Source organism: Hyla sarda, chromosome 4 (genome assembly GCF_029499605.1).
Source record: "Hyla sarda isolate aHylSar1 chromosome 4, aHylSar1.hap1, whole genome shotgun sequence".
Classification (NCBI taxonomy): Eukaryota; Metazoa; Chordata; class Amphibia; order Anura; family Hylidae; genus Hyla; species Hyla sarda.
Genome location: NC_079192.1, coordinates 268,730,029 through 268,756,422, shown reverse-complemented (window position 1 = coordinate 268,756,422; position 26,394 = coordinate 268,730,029). Strand labels below are relative to the sequence as shown.

Below are 26,394 nucleotides of genomic sequence, written 5' to 3'. Positions count from 1 at the left end.
ATGAGCATTTAAATCTACATCTCGGCAGAGCGGATTTCTAGCTTGTGAACTTGCAGATAAATAAACCATATTGCACACTAAAAATTCATAAAGAATAAAATGGAATTCAATCATTGCCAGAATAAATGCTGACAGTATTAAATAAAACAGTCATCCTTATAAAATAGAAACTGAAGGTTTTATTTAGCATAGTTCAGATAAAATTTCCTGATGTAAGATCTGAATTCAAGGAATTTGTTATCTTCCTTTAGCAGCCACATGGCCAGACTATTGGAAGTAGTTATTAAATAGATTAATTCATTTTCCAACTTTATTAACTTTATTTTTGATGGACCTACTACTGTAGACTTTAGGAAAGTAAACATACTGAGAAATTCCATGTTCATGTTAAAGCCACATGTTTGATTGACATTTGGTAGCCTCCCTCTGTTTGAAGTTGTTCTGACATAGCTGGAATGAGTTCTATGAAGTTCTGCTGCAGCTTTCTGCTGTTCCACTGGTTATACAGTACATTATAAGGCCTACATTACCACAGCTACTGGTGAATCTCTATAAGAATACAAAAGCTTAGAAAATACTGACACACATAAAGTTTTTATGGGAAGGGCCCGAGACATGATTTTATGTAAAATTGTGCCAGGACAGGGGTAAGGGTGTGCAGCCCTGTTTTTGCCTATTGGAGGATCCACCCTAGATAGTGGCCCACAACTGGGCAATGGTCCCTTTCCTGACTAGTTGCTAAGGCAGAGGGATAACATGGACATCGCAAAGTAAGCAAGGCAGGGTAAGAACCAGGATGTCACATCAAAGTCCAACTCAATATGCAGAGGTCAAGTCCAAGGGTCTAGTCCAAGAGCGTATGACAAAGTTCAAAGACAGAAGGGGTAATCTGGGTCACAACTAGAAAGTCATTAGCACAGCAATACTATATTTAGCAATAATGCACCAGGGACCAGGGACACAGCTGGACCGCAGGTAGGTAAATTCCTTACATCAAGAAGAAACAAATGTAGATCTTTATTTCCAACTGATAAAACACTCCAGCAAACAGCCAACGTGTTTTGGGCTGTGTGTAAGCCAGTTCTCATGGCAATGGGTAATGGCTGATACTCAACCCAAAACACATTGGTTGTTTTACCTTTCCTGTTGGCCAATTGTTTTATAAGTTAAAAATAAAGATCAACATTTTATTTCTTTCTATGATGCTGGACCATGTCTCGTTGTGGATTGTAGTGGTATATTCTGGAATGTGTGAGTTACAACGGGTGAGCTGGTTGAACTAGATAATCGTAGCAAATCTTTTATGTTAGATCACACAAATCATAAAAAATTATAAATTAGCATCCTACAAAATGGTCCTGTGCTTCTTGCTGTTATACTGCATACAGTGGGGCAAAAAAGTATTTAGTCAGCCACCAATTGTGCAATTTCTCCCACCTAAAAAGATGAGAGGCCTGTAATTTTCATCATAGGTATACCTCAACTATGAGAGACATAATGAGAAAAAAAAATATCCATAAAATCCCATTGTCTGATTTTTAAAGAATTTATTTGCAAATTATGGTGGAAAATAAGTATTTGGTCAATAACAAAAGTTAATCTCAATACTTTGTTATATACCCTTTGTTGGCAATGACAGAGGTCAAACATTTTCTGTAAGTCTTCACAAGGTTTTCAGACACTGTTGCTGGTATTTTGGCCCATTCCTCCATGCAGATCTCCTCTACAGCAGTTATATTTTGGGGCTGGTGCTGGGCAACACAGACTTTCAACTCCCTCCAAAGGTTTTCTATGGACTTGAGATCTGGAGACTGGCTAGGCCACTCCAGGACCTTGAAATGCTTCTTATGAAGCCACTCCTTTGTTGCCCAGGCGGTGAGTTTGGGGTCATTGTCATGTTGAAAGACCCAGTGATGTTTCATCTTCAATGCCCTTGCTGATGGAAGGAGTTTTTCACTCAAAATCTCTTGATACATGGCCCCATTCTTTCCTTTACACAGATCAGTCTTCCTGGTCCCCTAGCAGAAAAACAGCCCCATAGAATGATGTTTACACCCCCATGCTTCACAGTAGGTTCTGTATGGCGTTCTTTGGATTTAACTCAGAATTCTTTCTCCTCCAAACAGGACAAGTTGAGTTTTTATCAAAAAGTTCTACTTTGGTTTCATCTGACCATTTGATATTCTCCCAATACTCTTCTGGATCATCCAAATGCTCTCTAGCAAACTTCAGATCGGCCCAGTCATGTATTGGCTTAAGCAGGGGGACACGTCTGGCACTGCATGATTTGAGTCCCTGGCGGCGTAGTGTGTTACTGATGGTAGCCTTTGTTACTTTGGTCCCAGCTCTCTGCAGGTCATTCACTAGGTCCCCTTGTGTGGTTCTGTGATTTTTGTTCAGTGTTCTTGTGATCATTTTGAAACCACGGGGTGAGATATTGCGTGGAGCCCCAGATCAAGGGAGATTATCAGTGGTCTTGTATTGCTTCCATTTTCTAATAATTGCTCCCACAGTTGATTTCTTCCGACCAAGCTGCTTGCCTATTGCAGATTCAGTCTTCCCAGTCTGGTGCAGGTCTACAATTGTGTTTCTGGTGTTCTTCGACAGCTCTTTGGTCTTGGCCATAGTGGAGTTTGGAGTGTGACTGTTTGAGGTTGTGGACAGGACTTTTATACTGATAACAAGTCCAAACAGGAGCCATTAATACAGGTAATGAGTGGAGGACAGAGGAGACTCTTAAAGAAGAAGTTACAGGTCTGAGAGAGCCAGAAATCTTGCTTGTTTGTATGTGACCAAATACTTATTTTCCACTATAATTTGCAAATAAATTCTTTAAAAATCAGACAATGTGATTTTATGGATGTATTGTTTTTCTCATTATGTCTCTCATACTTGAGGTATACCTATGATGACAATTACAGGCCTCTCTCATCTTTTTAAGGGGAAGAACTTTTACAATTGGTGGCCACTGTACTCTGTGCTCCCAACTGTTCTATAAAACCATCAAACTAAAATGTTTATTGCTAGTTTAGAAACCCCCACTTTAATTCCTCCATTAGGGCATTCTGAATTAATAGGGCTTCCACATTTAACCATGGATTTAAAGTTTTAATACTTTGTTTTTTAAAAATATTTTTTATAGAGTTACATTTGTAACATGCTGAATTTTGAATGAGAAAATATGTTTAAACCCCCCCCCCCCCAACAGACACCAAAATAATAAAAAACAAAAAGATAGTGTATGTAAGTCATTTCTTAAAAAACTTAGAGATAATGTCTGGCTGTATCGTTTTTATGGACATAATTTTGTGTTGCAATCCCAGATAAACAAACTGTTGATTGATTTAAAAGGAATATCCAGGATTGGAAAAACAATGCCACACTTTTTCTCAGTTTGTGTGTGGTATTGCAGCTTTGTTCATCTGAACTGCATGTTAGTAAGTTGTAATACCACACACAACCTGAGGACAGGAGAGGTACTGTTTTACTAATACAGTGGTCCCTCAACATACGATGGTAATCCGTTCCAAATGGACCATCGTTTGTTCAAACCATCGTATGTTGAGGGATCCGTGCAATGTAAAGTATAGGACAGTGGTCTACAACCTGCGGACCTCCAGATGTTGCAAAACTACAACACCCAGCATGCCCGGACAGCCAACGGCTGTCCGGGCATGCTGGGAGTTGGAGTTTTGCAACATCTGGAGGTCCGCAGGTTGAAGACCACTGGTATTGGAGGTTGTACTCACGTGTCCCCGCCACGTGTCCCCGTCACCGCTCATCACCACTGCCCTGGATGTCACCCTCCATCGCTGTTGCCGCGTCCCCAGGGTGTCCCCGACACTCCGGCAAGGCCTCTGCTTCCCCGGCATCCTCACTCTCCGTCGCCGCCATCACGTCATTACGCACGCCGCTCCTATTGGATGACGGGACGGCGTGTGCAGTGACGTGATGACGACGATGAAGAGCGCCGACGATGCAGGGATCCTGAAGAGGACGCGCCGAAGCCCCGAGGACAGGTAAGTGATCATCAGCGGACCACAGGGGGCACTGTAAACGGCTAACCGGTGGCAGCTGAAGCAGTCTGCGCTGCGGATAGCCGTTTATATGATGGCCCAGACATACAAAAGCATCGTATGTTGAAATGATCGTATGTCAGGGCCATCGTAGGTCTGGGGGGGGGGGGGGGGGGGTCACTGTGCTGGACAATTCTTATGCATCCTTTTTTGATCAGTTTTTGGATGAATTATGAAAAGAACATACAGTAGTGATGACCCATTCTGATCTATGCCTCATTTTCCCATTCAGACTTGAACAGCTCCTTGGGAATAATTTATAACCTATAGGCAGGAATAACACTGCTGTTATCACAAGAAATATACAGACAAGTAGGGTGAAGTTTTTGTTTTTATTTGCACTGAATGTGAAATGCTGACAGACAGAACAGGCTTTATAACAGGGGTAATAAAAAACATATTACACTTCTTATTACATTGTAACTGAAATAGCAAAAAAAAGGCCAATAACACAGTATTGAACTCCCATGTTATGTACAAACCAGTAATCCAAGAGTAAACACAACCACTGAAAAAGCTTACAAATGACATGACATCTTTACGAAGATTTTTCACATTGTTTCACTCCTTGTAAAATAAGGCTATTGCTACATTTGAATCCGAGAAAAACACAAGATTCTAGAATAAGTCTCCCATACCGGAAACAGAAAGTTGCTAGGGCAAAACTAATGGAAAGGGATACTGGCCCATAGGAACCAATCACAATGCTCCTTTATTTTATCAATGTGTCTTGGCAATACCCTCTACTCAATATACAAATATCATATGTATATTTCTGACCTTCACCTAGAGCTTGCCAATTGCACATTTAGTGTAAATGTTTATGTGGTTACTATACAGTAATAGATTTAAAGGGGTACTCCACTGGAAAAAAAAATTTAATGAATCAACTGGTGCCAGAAAGTTAAACAGATTTGTAAATTACGTCTATTTAAAAATGTTAACCCTTCCAGTACTTATCAGCTGCTGTATGTTCCAGAGGAAGTTATTTTCTTTTTGAATTTTCTTTCTGTCGGACCACAGTGCCCTCTGCTGACACCTTGGTCCATTTTAGGAACTGTCCAGATTAGGAACAAATCCCCATAGGAAACCTATCCTGCTCTGGACAGTTCCTAAAACGGACAGAGGTGTCAGCAGAGAACACTGTGGTCAGACAGAAAGGAAATTCTAAAAGAAAACCACTTCTTCTGGAAGATACAACAGCTGATAAGTACGGGAAGGGTTAAGATTTTGAAATAGAAGTAATCTACAAATCTGTAAAACTTTCAGGCACCAGTTGATTTAAAAAAAAATAATTCAGGGGAGTACCCCTTTAAAGTAGTTTTAGACTTGTATTATGTAAGGCCATAAACTAATTTTAATTTTAGCGAGTAGCAGGTCAGGGTATAGGAAAAATATATTTTAATATTCTAGCTAATAAAATCATTGTCATTATTGATTTTAATCTTAAAAGGGGGGATTTTATTTGTTGCTGCTGTAATACATGGCTATAGAAAACTTAGCAAGATATTAATGTACTTGTTATTACTGATGAGGAAACAGCCAAGTTAACATCCCTTCCTGAAATGACAACTTTGATAGTATATCATTAAGACTAAGAAAAAAGTCCATTGAATAAAGATAAAAAAAAAAACTATTGCACAAAAATTTAGTAAATTTAAGACCAGTAACCAGTGATGATGCAATTCCTATATTTAACAGGTATTATTAAATATTTAGACTCAAATGATGCTTCCACTTAATGAACAATTCTTTTTTATTACAAAATATAAGACATGCAAAAATACTTCTTCCCTCCCAAACAATGTAAGACATTGTGCTCTGGTGCTTGGCAGTGAAGAAGGATGTCTGTCCAGCACTGGCAATACATGGATATCGTAATACATAATAAAAATACAGGTAATATTAAATAAATACGATTAAACATAATTTAAAAGCAAATGTATGCTACAGTTTTGTAGTACAGGCTACATTTTAAAATCACTGAGTAGAATAAAAGATTGAGCACTTTTGTTCTTTACTGACTAAGGACAGTTTTGTGCAGCCATAATATCCCATAGTTTAGTATTCATATTGCAGCTGCAGCACCTGGATCTATTTAACCAAGCGTAGACCATTATAGAACCCTGTGATTCTATGAGTTTGGTTCAGCAGGACCATGGGAGACCTGGATGTTGCTCCACAGTATGACCTGGGAAATGGGTTTGTATTCTGGCTATGTGAAACTAACCGCAGTATATGAATGCCATTCTTCCAAATATTATGTAAATGTTGATGTGGACTGAAGCTATATTGCCTTGCCTCTGTAGTTTTTAATGTATGTGACAAACAACTAACGTGACCTCAATTACTAGGAATTACATTTGCCTGTGAGCCACATTAATACAGTAATATCCATAAACACTGCAGTGGTTTTACTGGGAGGATCACTATTCATAAGAAATATTACATTTTTAATAAGATTCACTAGACAGAGACCCTAACTTACTGAACAAGGGGCAGAAAAGAAGTTAGTAGTGTATCCACATTGACTACTAGTGTTGAGCGGCATAGGCCATATTCGAATTCGCAAATATATGGACGAATATTCGTCATATTGCCATATTCGTAATACTCACGTTTTTTTTTCGCATATGCGAATATTCACGTGTGCGAAAATTTACATATGCGAAAATTTGCATGTACAAAAATTGCATAAGCGAATATTCGCATATGCGAAAATTAGCATATGCAAAGTTTCACATATGCGAAAATTCGCACGCCAGTCTCACATAGTAGTATTAGAGCCTTCTTACACCACATAAGCTGGAAGCAGAGAGGGATGATCACTGTGATGTGTACTGTAAAAAAAAAAAAAACGAATATTCGTAATTACGAATATATAGCGTTATATTCGAGAATATTCGCAAATTCGCGAATATGCGATATTCGCGAATAAAATTCTAATTGCGAATATTCGCGAGCAACACTATTGACTACCCTGGGAATTACTTTAACTGAGCAGAGTCTTCAACTCTCCACGACCAGCAGCTGCGTCGTGCACCAAGGAATAAAGATGGCATCTGGGATCAAAACAAAGAAGCAACAAAGAAGAAAGTCTGGTGCAAGTATTAACAAGGTTTTAGGGTAGATTATACAACACTGGTGTTGGTGCAAGTTAAAATAAGGATTTTTAAGGTCGACCATACAATACTGGTCACACAAGTTGTATACAGCTGATTGGTTTTGGGCATGATTGGCCTATAGCCAACTTATAGCCAGCCTGTATGGGCTGGCTATAAATTGGCTACAGGCCAATCATGCCCAAAACCAATCAGCTGTATACAACTTGTGTGACCAGTATTGTATGGTCGACCTTAAAAATCCTTATTTTAACTTGCACCAAAGCAGTGCTGGGCTTTCCTTTATATGTGCTTATTACGATTTATGATACCTTTAGATCAGTCAATAGCACCAAGAGGGATACATGAGGAGGTGAGATGCTATACAGTATATTCTCATTAGCTTATCATCAGGCTTCCTATACGCCTACTTAAGAACTTCAGTGAGTTGTGTAGTGAGTACAAATGTACTCACTTGTATAGATAAATGAGAGTATTTCAGAAGTTAATGGTCTTTGTCTTTTTCATTCAGCCTCTTTACCTTAGAAAAATATGTGACCAAATATATGTACATTACATATACACCATAGAATCGAGTAGTATACAGATAAACCCTTTCTATAGACCCCCCAGCCATTGTGGAAGTCAGCTTTAAGATGCATTGAGCCAGAAAGCTCACTTCCTAATGAATAATATTCTGACCGTTTGGCGACGAACATTCGAATTTCCATGGTAACCTGCATCGCGGATAACAAACCTTTGCAGATACTGCTTGTAAATGTGACCCAGATGCAGTGTCTGCATGTCATTTTATGTTCCAGGATAAATGAATATCAGGTCACAATATTATTGCTAAGATTATGCGTTGCTTATCTTTCTTTCAGGCTATACATTGATGCAACATATCTTTAGTATTTATTTGTTTAGCAGTCACAAAGCTTATGATAAAATAGCTAACAAGTGCCTTCAGTTTCCAAGAATGCCGTAACTAAAGAGCTATTCCGAAACATTCAAGTGCTAAGGTTTATATTTTCTATTCAGTAACATAACATTATCCCAGCATGCTTACAATGTACATTACATCTGCATATTATATATTAAAAACATGCCTTTAATATGTGTTGCCGCTTAGAAACACGACACTCTTCCATATCATAGCTTTATACACCCATGCGAAAATCACAGTGGCAGTGGTTAAAGGGGTACTCCGGTGAAAACCTTTTTTCTTTTAAATCAACTGGCTCCGGAAAGTTAAACAGATTTTTACATTACTTCTATTAAAAAATCTTAATCCTTCCTGTACTTATTAGCTACTGAATACTACAGAGGAAATTCTTTTCTTTTTGGAAAAGAATCTCTGATGACATCACAAGCACAGTACTCTCTGCTGACGTTATTATAATAATAACTCTTTATTTATTGTTGTCCTTAGTGGGATTTGAACCCAAGGCCCCAGCACTGCAAGGCAACAGTGCTAACCACTAAGCCACCATGCTGACCTTAGCATACATCTGCTATGCACGGTTGCTAAAATGGACAGAGATGTCAGCAGATAGCACTGTGCTTGTGATGTCATCAGTGTTCCAAAAAGAAAGGAATTTCCTCTATAGCATTCAGCAGCTAAGTACTAGAAGGATTAAGATTTTTTAATAGAAGTAATTTACAAATATGTTTAACTTTCTGGCACCAGTTGATTTAAAAGAAAAAAGGTTTTCACCGGAGTACCCCTTTAAACACATAGCTAGGCTTCTACTACTCAAACACCACTGGTTAAGTGCCAACATTACAAAATACATCTCTCACCATTCTTTATAGCTTATATCGCAATTGTATGATTCGCTTCAATTAAGGCAAGCGTCATTTACACAAGTGCTTGTCATGGGGGCAAATATACATTGCTGGGTTTCAGGGCTTCAAAACTCCAAGGTTAATACAGTTTGATACATCCAACAGTTGACATTTTTTATGTATTCTCAGTCAATTATTCCATGTAGCTGTATTATAAGCACCATTATCATATATAGTAACTAGAGACTCTGTACATGGCCAGGTTCATGTATGTTTGGTGCTATCTTTTCTTGCAATGTAGGTGTCACCATGCCATATGAAGCAGGTGTAGATAGATGATCCATTCAATGTACCAATGCAAGAACTTGGAGGTCTCCAACATCTCATCCAACTTTCTTCATGACTGGACTAGGGGTCTACAGCTTGGTCGATTTCTAGGTGCAGAAACACATCTCATCCAACCAAGGCTATGCAATTTATTGTAATAACCTACTATGGGGGTTTATTGCTTGGAATAGAAAATAGAGAAGTAGTGACAAAAGCCACAATTGTGAACTGATCAATCTTGGTTTTATATAGAACGCATTAACATTTTGTACACAGGAGACAGGCCCACTCATCATGGTTCATGAGTTAAGCCCTTTAAATTTCTCTGACAGATTGTTCCTGTTTCTTTATTTTACATGGAAATAAATGTTCTTAGCCACATGCAGTTTGACAGATGATGAAGAGTTCTCTGGCACAGATCTGACTGGATAATATGTCATTAAGATGTCAATGCACTAATGCAAATGTGCTGGCTGCATCGACACAATGTAAACAGTCAGCTATCGGGGAATTGCTATAGTTCATCCAGAGTCTTCAATGTTATGAAAAATACTAATACTAAGTAAACTGTCTATAAACAAGTTTGTATTTACATATATTATGACGAGATATAATTGGATGTACAGATATATTACATATAAAATACAAGATGCAGGAGAAATACTGAAGACATGCTCTGTGGCCCATATTTATCAACGTATTCATACTTTTTCTGTCACATTTTCCCCCAAAATATTTGACATGATTGTAAACAATTGCACCAGAATTCAGATCTACTGGCACCAAGGCAAATCCGTTTGGGAAAATGGAGTGAATTAAGTAAAAAAGTTGCAATTAAAACTATTGCATCTCTACTCCACACAAATGCTGGCATAGAATGTGCTGTACTTTCTGCCAGGGTGAATGGCAGGAATGTATGTTGTGACAGATTTATCAAATGCAGTCGTAAATTTAACTTAGAAATTGGCAAAGTTTACTCCACTTCTGATAGATGTGGGCAAATATCTGGTGCCAAATGTAGCGTTGTCTTGATTGAAGCAGATGGAATTAGGGGATTTATTGCCTGGCATATACATTTTCTGCAAAAGAGAGTAGATTTGTTAAGTCAGACTATGAAAACTGAAGTTAAAAAGCATTTCCCTCGATTTCTAATGTCCTCACCTCTATGGTATTCTGGATTCACATTCTCATAAATTGGAAACACAGGATTATCTTGCTCGTTTCGCAGTTTTCTTGCTCTGAGGACATCTCTAACGCATTGATGTAAGTACACATATTGACACTGCAAAAAGAAAAACAATGAGGGACATTTATCACTGTTTGCTTATGTATTCTTTTTTTTTGTAATTTTTTCCTTACTTTTTTTTTGCTTATGTATGACTTATTTATCAACTGGTTTCAGCCTGTTGATAATTTTCTTTCACGTAAGCAATTTTTCCTTTTTACTTTGGTAGTAGCTTTTTCTGCTCCATGTTTGAGCTGGAGTAAATTTAGTCAATTTTTAACTCTGTTGCGACTTTTTTTTTGCGCAGTTGCGACTGTCGCAGTTAATAAAAACCTGACTACCCGTAGTCCATTTTAAAATTATTACTACGTAGTTAATTTTTGGAAAACTTGCTTTTCTCGCTTTCCAGTCAAAATGTCGCACAAAAAATCACGTAGTCGCAGTTGCGACAATTTTGTGGCAATTATAGTAAAGAAAACCTGACTAAACCCGTTGATAAATGTCCATAAATATGAGTAAGAGGGAATTCTAAAAAAAAAAAAAATTATTCCATTTTCTATTTACATAATAAGAGATATAAAAATGTTTAACACATTGTTGAACATTTTATTATGTTCTTGGTAACATATTCAGCAACAAAATCATATCATATTTAGCAACACAATAATAGTAATATTGTTTTATAATTCAAGCAACTTAAAGGGGTACTACCGTGCTTGCAACTTATCCCCTATCTAAAGGATAGAGGATAAGTTGCCTGATTGTGCGGGGTCCCGCCGCTGGGGACCCCCGCGATCCCGCACGCAGCACCCTGCTCTCATCAGGCCCCGGAGCCAACATCCGCTCCGGGTCGGATGGCGGGGCCGGTGATCGTGACGTCACAGCTCCGCCCCCGTGTGACATCCCCCTCCGCCCCTCAATGCGAGTCCATGGCAGGGGGTGAGACAGCTGTCTCGCCCCCTGCCATAGACTCACACTGAGGGGCGGAGCGTGATGTTACATGGGGGCGGAGCCGTGACGTCACAATACTCCGGCCCCGTGATCGGCAGTCATCAGACCCGGAGCGATGTACGCTCCGGGGCCTGATGAGAGCAGGGTGCTGCGTGCGAGATCGCGGGGGTCCCCAGCGGCGGGACCCTGCATGATCAGGCAACTTATCCCCTGTCCTTTAGATAGGGGATAAGTTGTCAGCATGGTAGTACCCCTTTAAGCCACACTGTTCTAAAGACATTTGAATATATATATATATATATATATATATATATATGTATATATTAGGAGAAATGCAGCACACCATTCTGTGTATATATATATATATTTCAGCGTTAGTTCTTAATCATTCCAACTAAATTCCAAGACATGTGGAAAAAAAAGTCTCTTATGAGTTTGAGAGTTTATGGACACATTTGTGCTAGGTAGTCTTTATTAAAATGTTTCTACCATTTTGCTGCTACACAGGGTAAAATAAGAAAAATCTGACAGACTTTCAGCTCTCTCAGTTTTAGAGATAGTAGCAAGAAAAAATCATGTGTTACACACCAACTCAGACAGTGGACAGGGGGCGAGAGAAACCTTGAAAGATAGAAACCTTGAAAGATAGTAAATATTTTGAATAAATGTTATTTTTTATGTTATTTATTTCCAAATGAATCTAAAGCCTTTAAGAAACATACAAAAAAATGGCCAATGAGGTCATGAACTACAGCCCAAGAAAATACATGTATTACAAAAATGTTAGCTAGAGTTTCTGAAAAAGATTATTCATATAACCTAGAAATCAGAAATATATTTAAATAAGTACATTTGAGACACTGCTGTTAGGGATTATACCTAGAATACTTGTGGGACCTCCAAAACATCTTTTATCCAGACCTTGTTTTTTTAGGAAATAAATGCTGTAAACCATATATTTCCATAACTTCCATTGGTTTTAATAAGGAGGTAATTACATGCACACACAGCTTCACTGGGATTAGGTTACTGGACCTGTTGTTTAAAGGAAATCTGTCATCAGTGTCACCTGCACTAACCTGTCGGTATGGGCAGGTAGTGCAGGTGACACTGATGACAACGGTACTCACCTTGTCCCGTTCCATGCTGTGGTTCTCCGGCAATCCTCTCCGGTATCTTTATCTCCGGGCCCAACTTGGAGCATAGGCGGAGCTTAGTGATGCCACCGCTGCTGTTTGCTAGCAGCGGGACCCAGCCGAGAACAGCAGCGGTGACATCACTAAGCTCCGCTTATGCTCCAAGTTGTGCCCGGATATAAAGATACCAAAGAGGATTGTCGGTGAGCCACAGCATGGAACAGGACAAGGTAAGTACCGTTGTCATCAGTGTCACCGGCACTACCTGTCTGTTCCAACGTGTTAGTGCAGGTGACACTGATGACAGATTTCCTTTGTGATATTAATCCAAATACCAGTTCAAGGACTTCCACCATTCAACCCTCTGTCATGTCTGACTGGCATTTTACACCATGAAAACTCCAGGTGGAGCACTCCTAGTATGAGTTCTTCAAACATTTGGAATTGACTGTAGCAAAGGACAGGTCAATGCATATATGTATATCATAGTAGTGGTCACATGTGCATCATAAATACCTACATTACAACTCAATGGGGGATATTTATCAAAGTTGTCTATGTCCCGCATCAATATAGACCAAACTACAGAGGGTTAGTCTGGTCTATTTTGCGCCTAATTTATCAAAAGGAGCACGGCTCTTGATAAATTCTGTGCACAGACTGCATGATCTATGCTTTAGACTATATTTAAACCTGCTCCAACATGGTCTGACATTTCGGCGTACTTTCAGCCTATGCGACTTGTCGCTGAAAAGTCGCTTTTGATAAATTCAGCACCAATGCATTTTTCAATGCATTTCAGTCTAAAATAGACTTGCGTGCATCATGTTCTAAAAATCCTCTACAGCAAAAGTCGCAGAAAAGTCGCACATATTTAGACTGCGACTTTCTGTGTGACAAATTTAGACAAGAAAAAACAGTCTAAATCCTTTTATAAATCTCCCCCAATGTGTATTTAAAAATTCTATGCAATTAAATGGACAAAAGTGAGGGTTGATTTAACACAGAAAACAAATACAAAACACTTGTGGTTATCTGTATGTGAATATTATTTTTTAGAACAGTGTTAAGTCTGTATAGGCAGCTTTACTCTGCTGTCCATTTCTACATTAGCAGTGTACAGACGTCGCAGCATCCCTGGAGATAAAGCTGAAGTCTGATTAATTATTACTTCATGTGGAGGAAGAGCCTGATAGATGGAACGTCTGCTTATTGTTTAATGAAATGGTGGCATTCATCATGGTAAATAAATAGCTACTGTATAGGTTTCTATCATCTGGTGTTATCTCCGGTAGGCAACAGACACCAAATATTTTAAGTCAGAGATCTCAGAAATGCATGAAAAAGTGAACTAGCTTTGGAGAAGCTGCATTGTAGAATTATATAAAAATAAATGAAATATTTATTGCTGTATGTTTGGTTTAAAGTAAAATGTTCCAAACACAGATCATTTAAGATCTACTATAGTTTATAGCAGTATCTATCTATCTGTCTATCTGGAACTCAGCTTGGAAAAATATAAAAAGGCCAAACACAGACATTATATATATATATATATATATATATATATATATATGTACACCACACCACCTTCACAGGCAGTGCGTCCTGCAAAACAGCTCAGGCTCCATTAAGAAGTCTCAGAACTGATTGGGATTTATGCCAAGCCAGAGCTCTCTCCCCAGAAGGAAAGAGGACCCATCTGCAGACAGCTGTTTCAGGGTGCTTGCCCCTCGTCAGATCACTGCTCTGTAATGACAAGGGGCAAGCACCCCGAAACATCGGTCTGCAGATGGGTCCTCTTTCCTTCTGGAGAGAGAGTTCTGGCTTGGCATAAATCCCAATCAGTTCTGAGACTTCTTAATGGAGCCTGAGCGGTTTTGCAGGACGCACTGCCTGTGTAGGTGGTGTGGTGAGCTAATTTGCATGTTTTTGTACCCAGAAGCCCGCGGAGTGCTAAATGGCCTACTTGAATCTCCGTTTTTACACCAGAAGTAGTGCCTCTCCTTGAGGAAGATACTCACCCCCTTTATATATATATATATATATATATATATATATATTCTGCTGCTGTAGAGTCCCATTGAATTCAAAGGGATTCTGCTGCACTGTGCACACGGCGATATTTCTGTGCCAGTTGTTTCCGGCAGAGAAATTCTATTTTCCGTGTTCGCAAAAAGAATGAACATATTCATTTTTTGTGCGGAGACTGCACGGAATGCATAGCCGTCTATGATTATGCTGGCGCTCACACTGTCCGGAATGTCCGCACGAAGATTCTCCATGCGGACATTCCAGCATTCCAGCATGTGAACATAGCCTTAGAGTAGTTCTTCTGCTTCTATGTAAGTAACAATGCAGCTGCATCACATACATTTCCCTGTTCCTTGAGACTCCTATTAGGCCATGTTCATACGGCCGAAAATGTGCTCAACGTGCACACGAAAGAAACGCGCATTTGCTCGGCAGCACTAAGACCTCTCGGAAATGTGCCATCTTTATAGATTATTAATCTAGATTATTAATCTACCGCAAATATTCCACTGTGCGCACAGTCATTGAAATCAAAGGGACTTAGAATTCATGAGCGGAATATTCTTGCAGAATTCCACTCAGAAATTCCACCATTTGAACATAGCCTTATGCATATGAGAGCCACATGTAGATGCTGGACCTTATACGCATTTGCCAGGACAACATTTTGGTCTTAATGAGCAAGGCCAGTGTTAAAGAGGGGAAAATTTGACAGTGACCCTCCCACAGAGGCCTTCTGTATCCACAATTGAAACCTAAGACATAGCAGGGAGCTGAAGACCTTTAATATTGTTCTTATTGATAGTATTGGTCCATGTGTAGTACACTTTAAGCTAATACCAGTATAAAGTTAATATGCAATATTAATCATATAATATTTAATACTATTCTAGCAATATTATATGATAATTTTACATGTATATTTGATTTTATATCTTTTTTTTATTGTGTTTCTGGAGAAAGAAGACATATGGCTGGAGGTTTGTGTCCTGATCTTTTAAGACCTTATAAACGCCACTGGAACAACAAATGTGACTGTTCTATTGGTACAATATTATGGCATTTGGGTCTCTACTTTAAATTCTTCCCAGGGTCACACTTTGCCTAAATTTGACCCCGTAAATTGGATAGTAGAGGGTAAAAATAGTGTATATGAAATGTTATAGATATTGTTAATACAGTTCTTTAGTCGTAAATAAGAGAAGGAAAGATTCACAGAATTGCTGGGAGATCTTCCAAAAGAAAGGTCTCCAGTTATAATTGCTGGTAATTGTTCCAATCATAAACTACATTGGCTGCATTGCTGTGCGCTCAGGAACCGTCTATTGTTTTACAATTTACGGCTTTTACATTAGAAGAACAATAAATTGAATATGGAAAAGAAAGCATTCAGATTGATATATTATAAGACAAACCCAAAGCAGCCATGAAGAAGCTGAATTACCAGCACATACAGATTGCTGTTCTTGGTATGCTGTATAGGGACCTATCATTTGCTTTCATATACACTGCCTGTAATTTGCACCTACATGAGGTGTGAAGTATTGTTCTCATATAGTGTATAGAAATTACCAGCATCTCTTCAGGAGCCTCTCTGCACAGTACGTGCAATGTGATGTTAGCTGAAGAGATAGAAACAACCTGGGGGCAGATGTTTCATTGTTGTTCAGTTCCTAAAATATATTGGGACACATGGGACTCGCTCTTACAACATATACTGGTGAACAGAATGCAAATGGGTGATCAGTTCTGTCCTGTTTTCTGAGCATCATAGGCTATTTCTGCCAAAGATGAATATTGTAATTTATTATACATCGTAGAAAAACATTAATATTTGCAGTAAAATCATAGTAATGTGTTCCCATTTCAACAGAAGTTAATTCATTTGGAATGAAGAGAATGCAATTTCTAATGTTTGAATCTTTATGTTTTATTTGAAAAAGTTAAAATCAGTGTACTCCAAATCCTTCTAAGGCTGTTTACACGTAGTGTATTGGTCAGTATTACTAAAAAAACTAGAAGTGGAACGGACACAGGAAAATGGCTCCATTATAGTTTTTCTCTATGTCGGCTCCTCTACTGGTTTTGGTAAAAAATACTGAGCAAAATCCGGATCAAAATACTTTCCAGGCTGTCAGAATGGATGAAAAAAACAACCTCCCACCACTCCCTGCTTCCAGCCTCTAATGTGATCCTCTTCCTGGTGCCGGAGGTCGGCGCGTCAGACTGCAGCCAATTGATGGCCACAGCGATGTCCCGCCTCAACCAGTAATTGGCTTCTTCCAGTTGCCAGGGCCAAATACATTACACACCTGCTCAGCCAGTCACGTTGCGGCCAGTGATCAGCTGAGCTGCAGTCTGACGCATCACCCCCCGGCACAGGAATAGGATTGCATAGGAGGCCAGGAGCAGGACCCTAGGGACAAAGGGGGAGCGTCGGGAGGTAAATCGAGGCTTTTATTTTTAATGCCGGTGGCCTAGGCAGATTTCTTTTTTTTTTTTTTTTTTTTTTTTAAGAGCTAAACAACAGAGCTGCTAATTAAATGCCATTTGTGGAAACATCCGAAACTGGACAACCCCTTTAAGGTACATGTCTAACTAGAGATGAATTGGTTTGATATGTTAACTTCATTCGATAAATCTGTAACATAATCACCTTAGCCAAACTATTGTGAATTAGGAGTCTAGACTTGCATACTAAAAGGGAAATATAGTGCTGAGGCCTGGACTTCTACAAGCCCCAGCACCAGTTAAGAATTAATTATTCTTTAATATCCTCTGCAGAGAACATTTCAGTTTTACATCTAATTCCCTTATTGTAAATGTTTAACCATCTGCAGCAAATAAACCTGGGCACCCAGCACTGTGAAAGAACAGTAGCAGATCATTTATATTCTGCATGTTATACAGCCACCCCCTCTCGCTGAGCTAACATTACCTGTTACCTAGGTTTTATTGACAATACTGATACTGTATTAGGAGGAAGCTTTTAGCAAACCGACCATTCTACTTATACTGTACTAGGAATTCTTCTTCTTTTTTTATATTACTCTATACATGCTGATCTTATGAACAAGAGTCTACAGAGGTAGGAAGCTAGGAATTCTAATATTAACCCATGTGAAACTTTTGGCCTTTATATATAAAATGATGTTAATTTCCTCAGAAATTAAAGTAAGTAGCGTACAGGTCCATAGAAAGTCTATGAGAAAGTCTATGTACTCTGCACACTTGGCTTTCCAAAGAGAGGGGATCAGAACTGATGGGGCAGAGCAGCCAGCAGAACCCTACTGCTCCACCAGTCAAAACTTCTGGTAAATGATGGTAGTGTCATTCCAAGGATGTGAGTAGGTAAAGACAGTTGCACAGCTTAGCCCTTAAATAATAGCTTTCTTACAGCATTGACAGTAATAACATGTTGGTCCAGATTTACTACAACTGTCTAATTCGTAGACAGCAAAAACTTAGTCAGACGGTCTTCAATTTCTAAAGATTTATCAAAGTTGAATATGTCTGGTTTAAGGACTGCCCTACATTTTCATTAACTGCCAGGATAAATCTCTCCTGACCTCCCTATACATATACATATTATACATATGAACATTTGGCATGGCCGAATGTCCATGTGCTGTCTATGGGGAATGGTAAGCTTGCTATCTTTCCCAAAATAATTGGGCCCGTGGTGAAAATACAACATGTCCAACCCTTCTTTCTACCAACATCATATGTCGGTGAAAAGTTGGGAGGCTGCTGTACACTAAAAGGGGTACTGCACTGGCCAGTGCTCCGGCTTCCCCCTCATGATGTCAGGCCACGCCCCCTCAATGACAGTCTATGGGAGGGGGCGTGACATCATGTGGCTGACCACCCCAGTGTGCGCACATCATTCAGAACTAAATGTTAAATCTGCTGGTAGTGGGTTCGATTGACTTGAGTCTATGGTGTATAGGGACTTTTAGTGTAGAACAACTTTTAGCTGGCTTACTTCAAACCAAAATCATGCACCAAAAGTTAAGGGAGCATTTTTTTGGCTCATTTATGCCATGGCCCTTTTACTTGGCAACATCTCCTTTAACAAGGCCCTGCACCTTGCTTGGACCTGGTTAAGAAGTGGTTAAAAAGTATCTAAAATTTAGATATAGAAATATAGGGCGAGTCAAGTATTATATCTGGAGCATTTGCAATAGCAAATCAGGGCCAATATGTAGTGTCAGATGCAATCTACAATGAAGGTTTATTAATCATGTATTGCTGTTTGTTAGAGCAGCTTTCTCACCTCAGTTTGAACCATGTGCACACGGTGAAGTCGGAGATCATACACAGCTCCATAGATATCCACTGAGTCTTTTGTGTCCACTTGTTGCAGGATTCTATCCAGAGCAATGAATGTCCCTGTTCTGCCAACTCCAGCACTGAAAACACATAAAATGCAGATCTGAGTAAATCAGTATTTGGGATAGTAGTTATAGTAGTTTATATAATATATCTAGAGTCTATCTTATCAAAAGAATGTTAAGAACAGGAGCAAGAAACCACAGGCTAGAATATGTTTATAATGGGTTGTATTCATTCACTTTCCTCATTAATAGTCCAGGTAATAAAGAAGGAAGGGACATCTATTAGATCCAACTCTGGGCCCTCACCTATTGTGAGTAAAACATTGCCTGGTTAAAGGGGTACTCCGGTGAAAACCTTTTTTCTTTTAAATCAACTGGTGGCAGAAAGTTAAACATATTTGTAAATTACTTCTATTAAAAAATCTTAATCCTTCCTGTACTTATTAGCTCCTGAATACTACAGAGGAAATTCTTTTCTTTTTGGAATTCTCTCTGATGACATCACAAGCACAGTTCTCTCTGCTGATGTTATTATAATGATAATAACGCTTTATTTATTGTTGCCCTTAGTGGGATTTGAACCCAAGTCCCCTGCACTGCTAACCACTGAGCCACCATGCTGCCCTTAGCATACATCTGCTATGCATGGTTGCTAAAATGGACTGAGATGTCAGCAGAGAGCACTGTGCTCGTGATGTCATCAGTGTTCCAAAAAGAAAGGAATTTCCTCTGCAGCATTCAGCAGCTACTAAGTACTGGAAGGATTAAGATTTTTTAATAGAAGTAACTTACAAATATGTTTAACTTTCTGCCACCAGTTGATTTAAAAGAAAAAATGTTTTCACCGGAGTACCCCTTTAAGCTGTTGAAGCAAGCCGTAAAGAGATGCAGAGGCAGAGAACTGTTGGCTTTAAAGGGGTAATCCCGTGGAAAACTTATTTTTTTTAAATCAACTGGTGCCAGAAAGTTAAACAGATTTGTAAAAATCTTAATCTTTCCAGTACTTTTTAGGGGTCAGAGGTCAGTAGAGGTCAGCAGAGAGCACTGTGGTCATGACATCAGAGGAAATGAGTTTCTCTTTTGGATTTCTCTTTAGTATACAGCCCCTAAAAGGTAATGGAAGGATTAAGACTTCTTAATAGAAGTGATTTACAAATCTGTTTAACTTTCTGGCATCAGTTGATTTAAAAAAAATTGTTTTCCACGGGAGTACCCCTTTAAATATGCATCTCAATTATAATCTATAGAAGGCACAGAAGCAGTCCACATAAGAAGGAATAGAAGAAAGCCATGGATGGGCACAGCCAGCAATTCATCACATCTCTGCGGTCACTTTAAGGGGGTCGCGGGACCGTCTTGTCCTGACAGGTGGGGGTTTCCGAGGTAGGACCCCTGCCTTATCAAACATTCATGCAATTGAATTTTTACATTTTGAAATAAAATTTGAGCAATAATAAAGATATGTGGACTGTATAATACAACATGCAGATATAATATAAAAGTAACTAATGGTAATATAACAGTACCTGCAATGGACCACAGTAGGGCCCGCTCCTGGTGTCCTGTTAATATAATCCCTGACAGTTCGTACAAACTGGATAAGGGATTGTGTGGTCTCTGGGACTCCATGATCAGGCCACACGGTGTAGTGGAAATGTCGGACCAATCGGGCAGCATCTAGTTGATCTTCCTATAGAGAAAAGTAAGCAATCTTGTTAGATATTGTTTTGTATTGTAATTGATATGCCATTTGAAATAGAATCATTAGAATTATCCTCACTCATTAGATAGATAGATGATAGATCGATAGAAGCTAGATAGATATTCTTGTCACTTTCCATAGTATATAAGTTTTGTGTCTGTATAAAGAAATGAACTAATGAAAGTTAATAGTCTGCTTTTTATAATGGTAAACTGAAGAACAATATGGGCTGAACGATCAATGCATGAAAATCTTCCAAGGATAATAAAATCTTCACATTTTACAGATGTAATGGAGACCTCTATAGGTCTACAGTAATGCAAATCCCAGAATTGACCAATATAATTCCACCCCTATTGCAGAAAGAATGCAGAACCTAAAATATAGCCTTTAATAATATCATAGAAAAAAAATCACCAAACAATTGAACCCTATATACCCATAAACAATTTGTACAGATACAGGCAAAATGTTTATTGGCATATGGTTTCACTTGTTTGGGGATTTTTTAATGATATCAATAAAGGTTATATTTTAGGTTTTGCACTCTCTCTGGGATAAAGTTTATAGTAATAACATGTTTTACTAACCCAATAAGAGTATGAACTTTTATGGTATAATTGTAAGGTGGTATAGAAGGATTTATTCTATATTAAAGGGATACTCCGGTTTAGGAAAATGTGTCCCTGATCCAATGAATAGGGGTTAAGTGTCTGATTTCAGGGGGTCCGACTACTTGGACTCCTGCACGTCCCACTGGCTCTCCTTGTGCACAGAGTGGGGGGCATCATGCCCCCTCCGTTCATCTTTATTAGAGAGCTGCAGATACAAAGCACTGGGGCAATAAAATCAACGTACACTCATTTGCATTCTATTGCCTCCCCTGGTAATGGAATGCATGGTTTAAAGATTCTAGCAGAAAGGAAGGAAACAATCCGAAATAAAATGTTTTCCTATCTTTTACCTTAATTCTTATTTTTGCTTAGAAAGTAAATATGGATCCACCTGACAGTAACCTAAGTCTCTATAGGCTGGATGCAGTTATTAAGCATTAAGTTGCACATTTTCATACCAAGCTATTATTTTTCTCTAACCAAAATTGTGTTGTCAAGCCTAAATGCCACAATGCAAATCTGACCGTCACACCATCAATCATTCTATTTTATCATGTTAAGGTTTACAAGTTTTACAAAGTAAGTACTTTTGGCCTTTTAGTAAACATAAAGTTCACCCGGGTTACCGCAAAGGGCACAATTCAGGGTGATGAATGACTGAAAAACAATAAGTAAAATAAGAATTTCGTATTGTTTACTGTGTCATTGATTTCATATACTTGATAAATGAAGCCGTGCAGAAGCGGAAACCTTCACACTGTTTAATCTCAATATGAGGGAAAAGATCTTACGCTGCAGATTTTGAACTCTCTTATTGTCCATTCGGGAAGCACAGACTCTGACAGCATCTGAACTATGAGGTCCCCATAATACAATGAGTCTTGATCAAAAGGCCAGTAATGATCACATTTTACCTGTAAGGAGAAAATATAATTAGATATGAGGAGACATCTGCTGAGGCCTAGTCCATGGCTGTAAAAGTGTTTTATAACTAGAATTTAGAAGACCTATACTAATGAAATTCACAGTTAACTTACATTGTAAATCTATATCGATGGTAATTGCAAAGTAATGTATATAAGATAAATGGAGTTCATACCTAGATGCAAAAGTAAACTCATCACAAAAACATGGCAAAAGAGAAATTATGGAGCAAACAAAAACATATCGGCTGAATATAAAGAGGGCTTTAGCAAACTATCACAATGCTGCATTACTGTTTGAATTGTTTCTCTTTGTTCCTTTATAGCCTATGAAACCTTCAAAGCTCTAGACAGATTACCCAGCAAAGAGGAGCCAAGCCTCCAAGTTGCTCAAGGGAGAGATGCCTCTGGAGCTTCGGGGCAATGATGGAGAGGTGAGTGGTGTTTTTTTCATTGAGACTTTAGTATTAGGGCAATGTGAGCAAACATAGCTAGGGGCAACGTGAGGGGGCATAGCTAGGGGCAACGTGAGGGGACATGGCTGGGGGCAATGAGTGGGAATATGGAAGTTTGGTCTAAGGTGGCAAAAATCCTTCCACCAGCCCTGGTTATGGAAGTAATTGCTCCTAGAAGCATTGTTTGTAGTTAAGAATATGTATTAAGTCCAACTTGTGGCAGAGCATGGAGCCTATACTGCTTGATACTAGGGATCCATACATGCTCTGACATACAGGCTCCATTCCCACCACTCTGCCATTAAGGCCAGTTTGATGCTGGTTGTAACACAGTTTATAGGCTGAAACTTTCTGAGAGGGTCTATAGAGTCAGACATGCACGTAATGAGTAGTTAGCACTTTTCTGCTTAGTACTTGGATTCTAAGATCCAAGAGCAAGATATGCATACAGTTTGTACATTCTCACAGGGTTCACTTCATGTACACCAGATTCCTTTTACACTGCAAAGGCATGCAACTGGCTTCCCACTAAATTTATCATATTTTGTGAACTTAAAGGGGTACTCCGCTGCTCAACGTTTGGAACAAGTGGGGGGACAAACTGGGGGGACAGGTGGAAGCCTCTGTGGGCCGCCCTGATGACTTATGGTTTAGGCAGATTATATTAGTCTTTGCCCTTTATGGGGCTCTCAGTTTATTTTCTCTATCTTTTCTAAAGGGGTACTCCGCTGCTCAGCTTTTGGAACAAACTGTTCCGAACACTGGAGCCGGCACTGGGAGCTCGTGACATCATAGCCCCACCCCCTCATGATGTCACGCCCCGCTCCCTCAATGCAAGTCTAAGGGAGGGGGTGTGACAGCCATCACGCCCCCACCCATAGGCTTGTATTGAGGGGGCGGGGTGTGACATCACAAGGGACGGGGCTATTACATCACAAGCTCCCGGCGCCGTTGCCAGCTCCAGCATTTGGAACAGTTTGTTCCAAATGCTGAGCAGCGAAGTACCCCTTTAGCAAAGATAGAGAAAATGAACTGAGAGCCCCATAAAGGGCAAAGACTGATATAATCTGTGTACAGCACAACAGTATAGGTGGACGGTTATGAAAAGGAAGTACATACATTTTGGTGTACTTAAAGGAAAGTTGTTATCATTTTCATGCTGCCTAAACCACAAGTCATCTGCTGCCTAAACCATAAATCATCAGGGCGGTCCACAGAGGCTTCCAACTGTCCCCCCCAGCCATAAATAATAGATCATTCTCTATATCCAAACTTATCAGTCAGGGCTGGTGGGGTGGGGAGAGACAGCTTTGGACCACCCCGATGGCTCGTGGGTCAGGCAGCATGAAATTGATGACAGTTTCTCAGTAATAAAGAGTATGGTATGACTGATACTAGGTCAAGCAAGCTACAAATGGCAGTGAACAGCCAAAGAGGATAAAGGCACAAGACATAACCTTTATCCTATAACACCTCATGTATTTATAACTATATTTCCATTGTTTATGTCTTCTGGAAATAGCAAAATACAATCATTACTTTTTGATAAAAAGCTACATTTAACTTACAAGAAAAAAGCACTGTTTTCTAAAAGAGAATATGTAAAGTTCACAGTGTTTTCTTGGATAATCTTCTGTCAATGGTTTTAGAAAGGTTACCTTGACCTTTTAAATATTTTTTTCTTTATCATTTACTTCCATTCTTCAGTTGAAGATAAATGATTTCAGGAGGAAACATGTCTGGGGTTATTATAATAACATGTAATGCCGTCATTCTATGGCGGGTTATTTTTACTTAGTGATTTTATATCTAATTAAAATCCAAATTACGAGATGCTGAGCTTTTCACAAGTGCAGATATAATGCAAAAATAACCAAGGTATTACAGGCCTCAGAGGGGTCTTTTCTGTCTTTTCCTTTAATGAAAGCAGCTTGTTTGTCGGTATTGATTTACTCTTATATTTACTAAGTGGGAGTCACTTTCTCCTTCTAAGCATTATATATTGTTTCCCCCCTAATTCTTGTACAGACAGTACTATTATTAATGGTACTAATTCTTTTCTTTTACTTTTCTCTGGAGGTTACAGCTCCTCTCCAGTTAAATGCTCCTCCTGCCTCTTGACCCAGTTGGTGAATTATATTTATCAAGTGCTGAAAGTTATGAACATGTTAAATCAGCGTTAGGTCATGTGACCATCAATTTATGATTCCATTTTTTTTTTTTATATAATATGCACGATATGCAGAGCTACAGAGGAAGCAATAACACAACCAATAGTTTACCCTTTGGATATTATCCTTTGCTTTATATTGTTTATTATTAATGTCAATGATTCATGCTGATATAATCTAAAATACTGTTTTTCTTGCTGGGAAGTGTGTGGGGCACCACTTATATTTTATTATATTCTTAGTGATAACCTTTAACCCCTTGAGAAAATGCACTGTATTTACATCTATGGTGCTGTAATGTGGCAGGCTCAGGAGCTGAGGCAGGGTCTAATGGGATGGCATTATGCTGACTGGCATAATATATGTAACGGAGCTGGATGTGGATCCTCTAACCTGTGTGGCAGATGACTCGGACTGGATCGGGGAGCGGAGTCTAAGGTGCCGCTGGTCTTAACCAGAGCCCACCGCAAAGCAGGATGGGCTTCCTGCAGCAGGCGACACCCAGGTCGCTACCCCGACACGGCTCGACCACACAGGATAAGGCAATAGCATAGTCAAACATAGCAGAAGGTCAAGGAAGGCGGCAAAGGTGCGGAGTCTAATAATGTAGCAGAAGGTCTGGATACACGGGTAAGGCTAAAAGGCTATAGGGATGCTTAATCTCAGGCTAGGGGCACTGAAGATCCGGCAGGGAAGTGTGGGAGGGGCATAGACTTATAGGATGGTGTCAGGTGTACACAATAATTATGGGCGTACTGGCCCTTAAAATTTTTGAGCTCCGGTGCAAACGCGCCCTAAGGGACATGTCCCACGATGCGAATCCCAGCCCCGCCAGCAGCCGGAGACAAAGGCATAATGTGCTCGTGGCCGGTGCAGGTGGCCGGAGCGTGGGACATGACAATATACTGCAATGCAGAAATATTGCAATACGTTATAGAAGAGATCAAGTGATCACAGTGTCAACTTCCCTTTTGGGGCTAAAAAAAAAGAGCTGAAGACAATATTATACTGCTTTAATATATAAGAAAATGTAACCTATACGTAAACTGCAGTAAAACAAATAAGTTACATGTTGTTAAAGACAGTACACAAAAATATTTGTAGCTGTTTTTTTTGTGCAAAAGTAGATTGTAAGCCCTTGCGGAAAACATTCTCCCTCCCTCTATAACAGTCTGTCATTTACTGTTTCGTGGTCATTGCAAATATGTTCTATCTATTTAACCCTTTATTATATGTACAGTGCTCTGGAATGCTCCAACAAAAAGAAATAATATTAGTAAATAATAATAAATATACAAAAAACCCATACATTTGCTATCACCAACGTACTGACTCACAGAATAAAGTTAAAATGACAGCATAAAACTTTTCCCACAAAAATCAAGTGTTAATGTAGTATTTGAATCAAATGTCGTAAAGTATCATTTTATATGTAAGGACATACCGCCAACCCCATTTCTGGAATATGTCCTTTTTTGTACTTTGTATAAAATATGATACGATGTTGATCATATAAGTTTCATATGCCTAAGGAGAAACATTCTATTTAGGGGG

At 39.1% G+C, this 26,394-nt stretch overlaps 1 protein-coding gene across 3 annotated transcripts in view; it reads right to left on the bottom strand.

Annotated features, from left to right (window-relative positions):
• Positions 1-8,865: 8,865 nt before the first annotated feature.
• Positions 8,866-26,394, bottom strand: part of PTPRB (protein tyrosine phosphatase receptor type B) — a 143,044-nt gene continuing 125,515 nt past the window's right edge. For all 3 annotated transcript variants that reach the window (XM_056574127.1, XM_056574128.1, XM_056574129.1), the window contains 5 exons: positions 22,083-22,205; positions 20,502-20,665; positions 18,915-19,050; positions 10,454-10,574; positions 8,866-10,371 (listed from right to left, as the gene is read on the bottom strand). In XM_056574127.1, the coding sequence (XP_056430102.1) occupies positions 10,349-10,371; positions 10,454-10,574; positions 18,915-19,050; positions 20,502-20,665; positions 22,083-22,205 (567 nt within the window). In that variant the 3' untranslated portion in view covers positions 8,866-10,348. The remainder of the gene's footprint in view (positions 10,372-10,453; positions 10,575-18,914; positions 19,051-20,501; positions 20,666-22,082; positions 22,206-26,394) is intronic.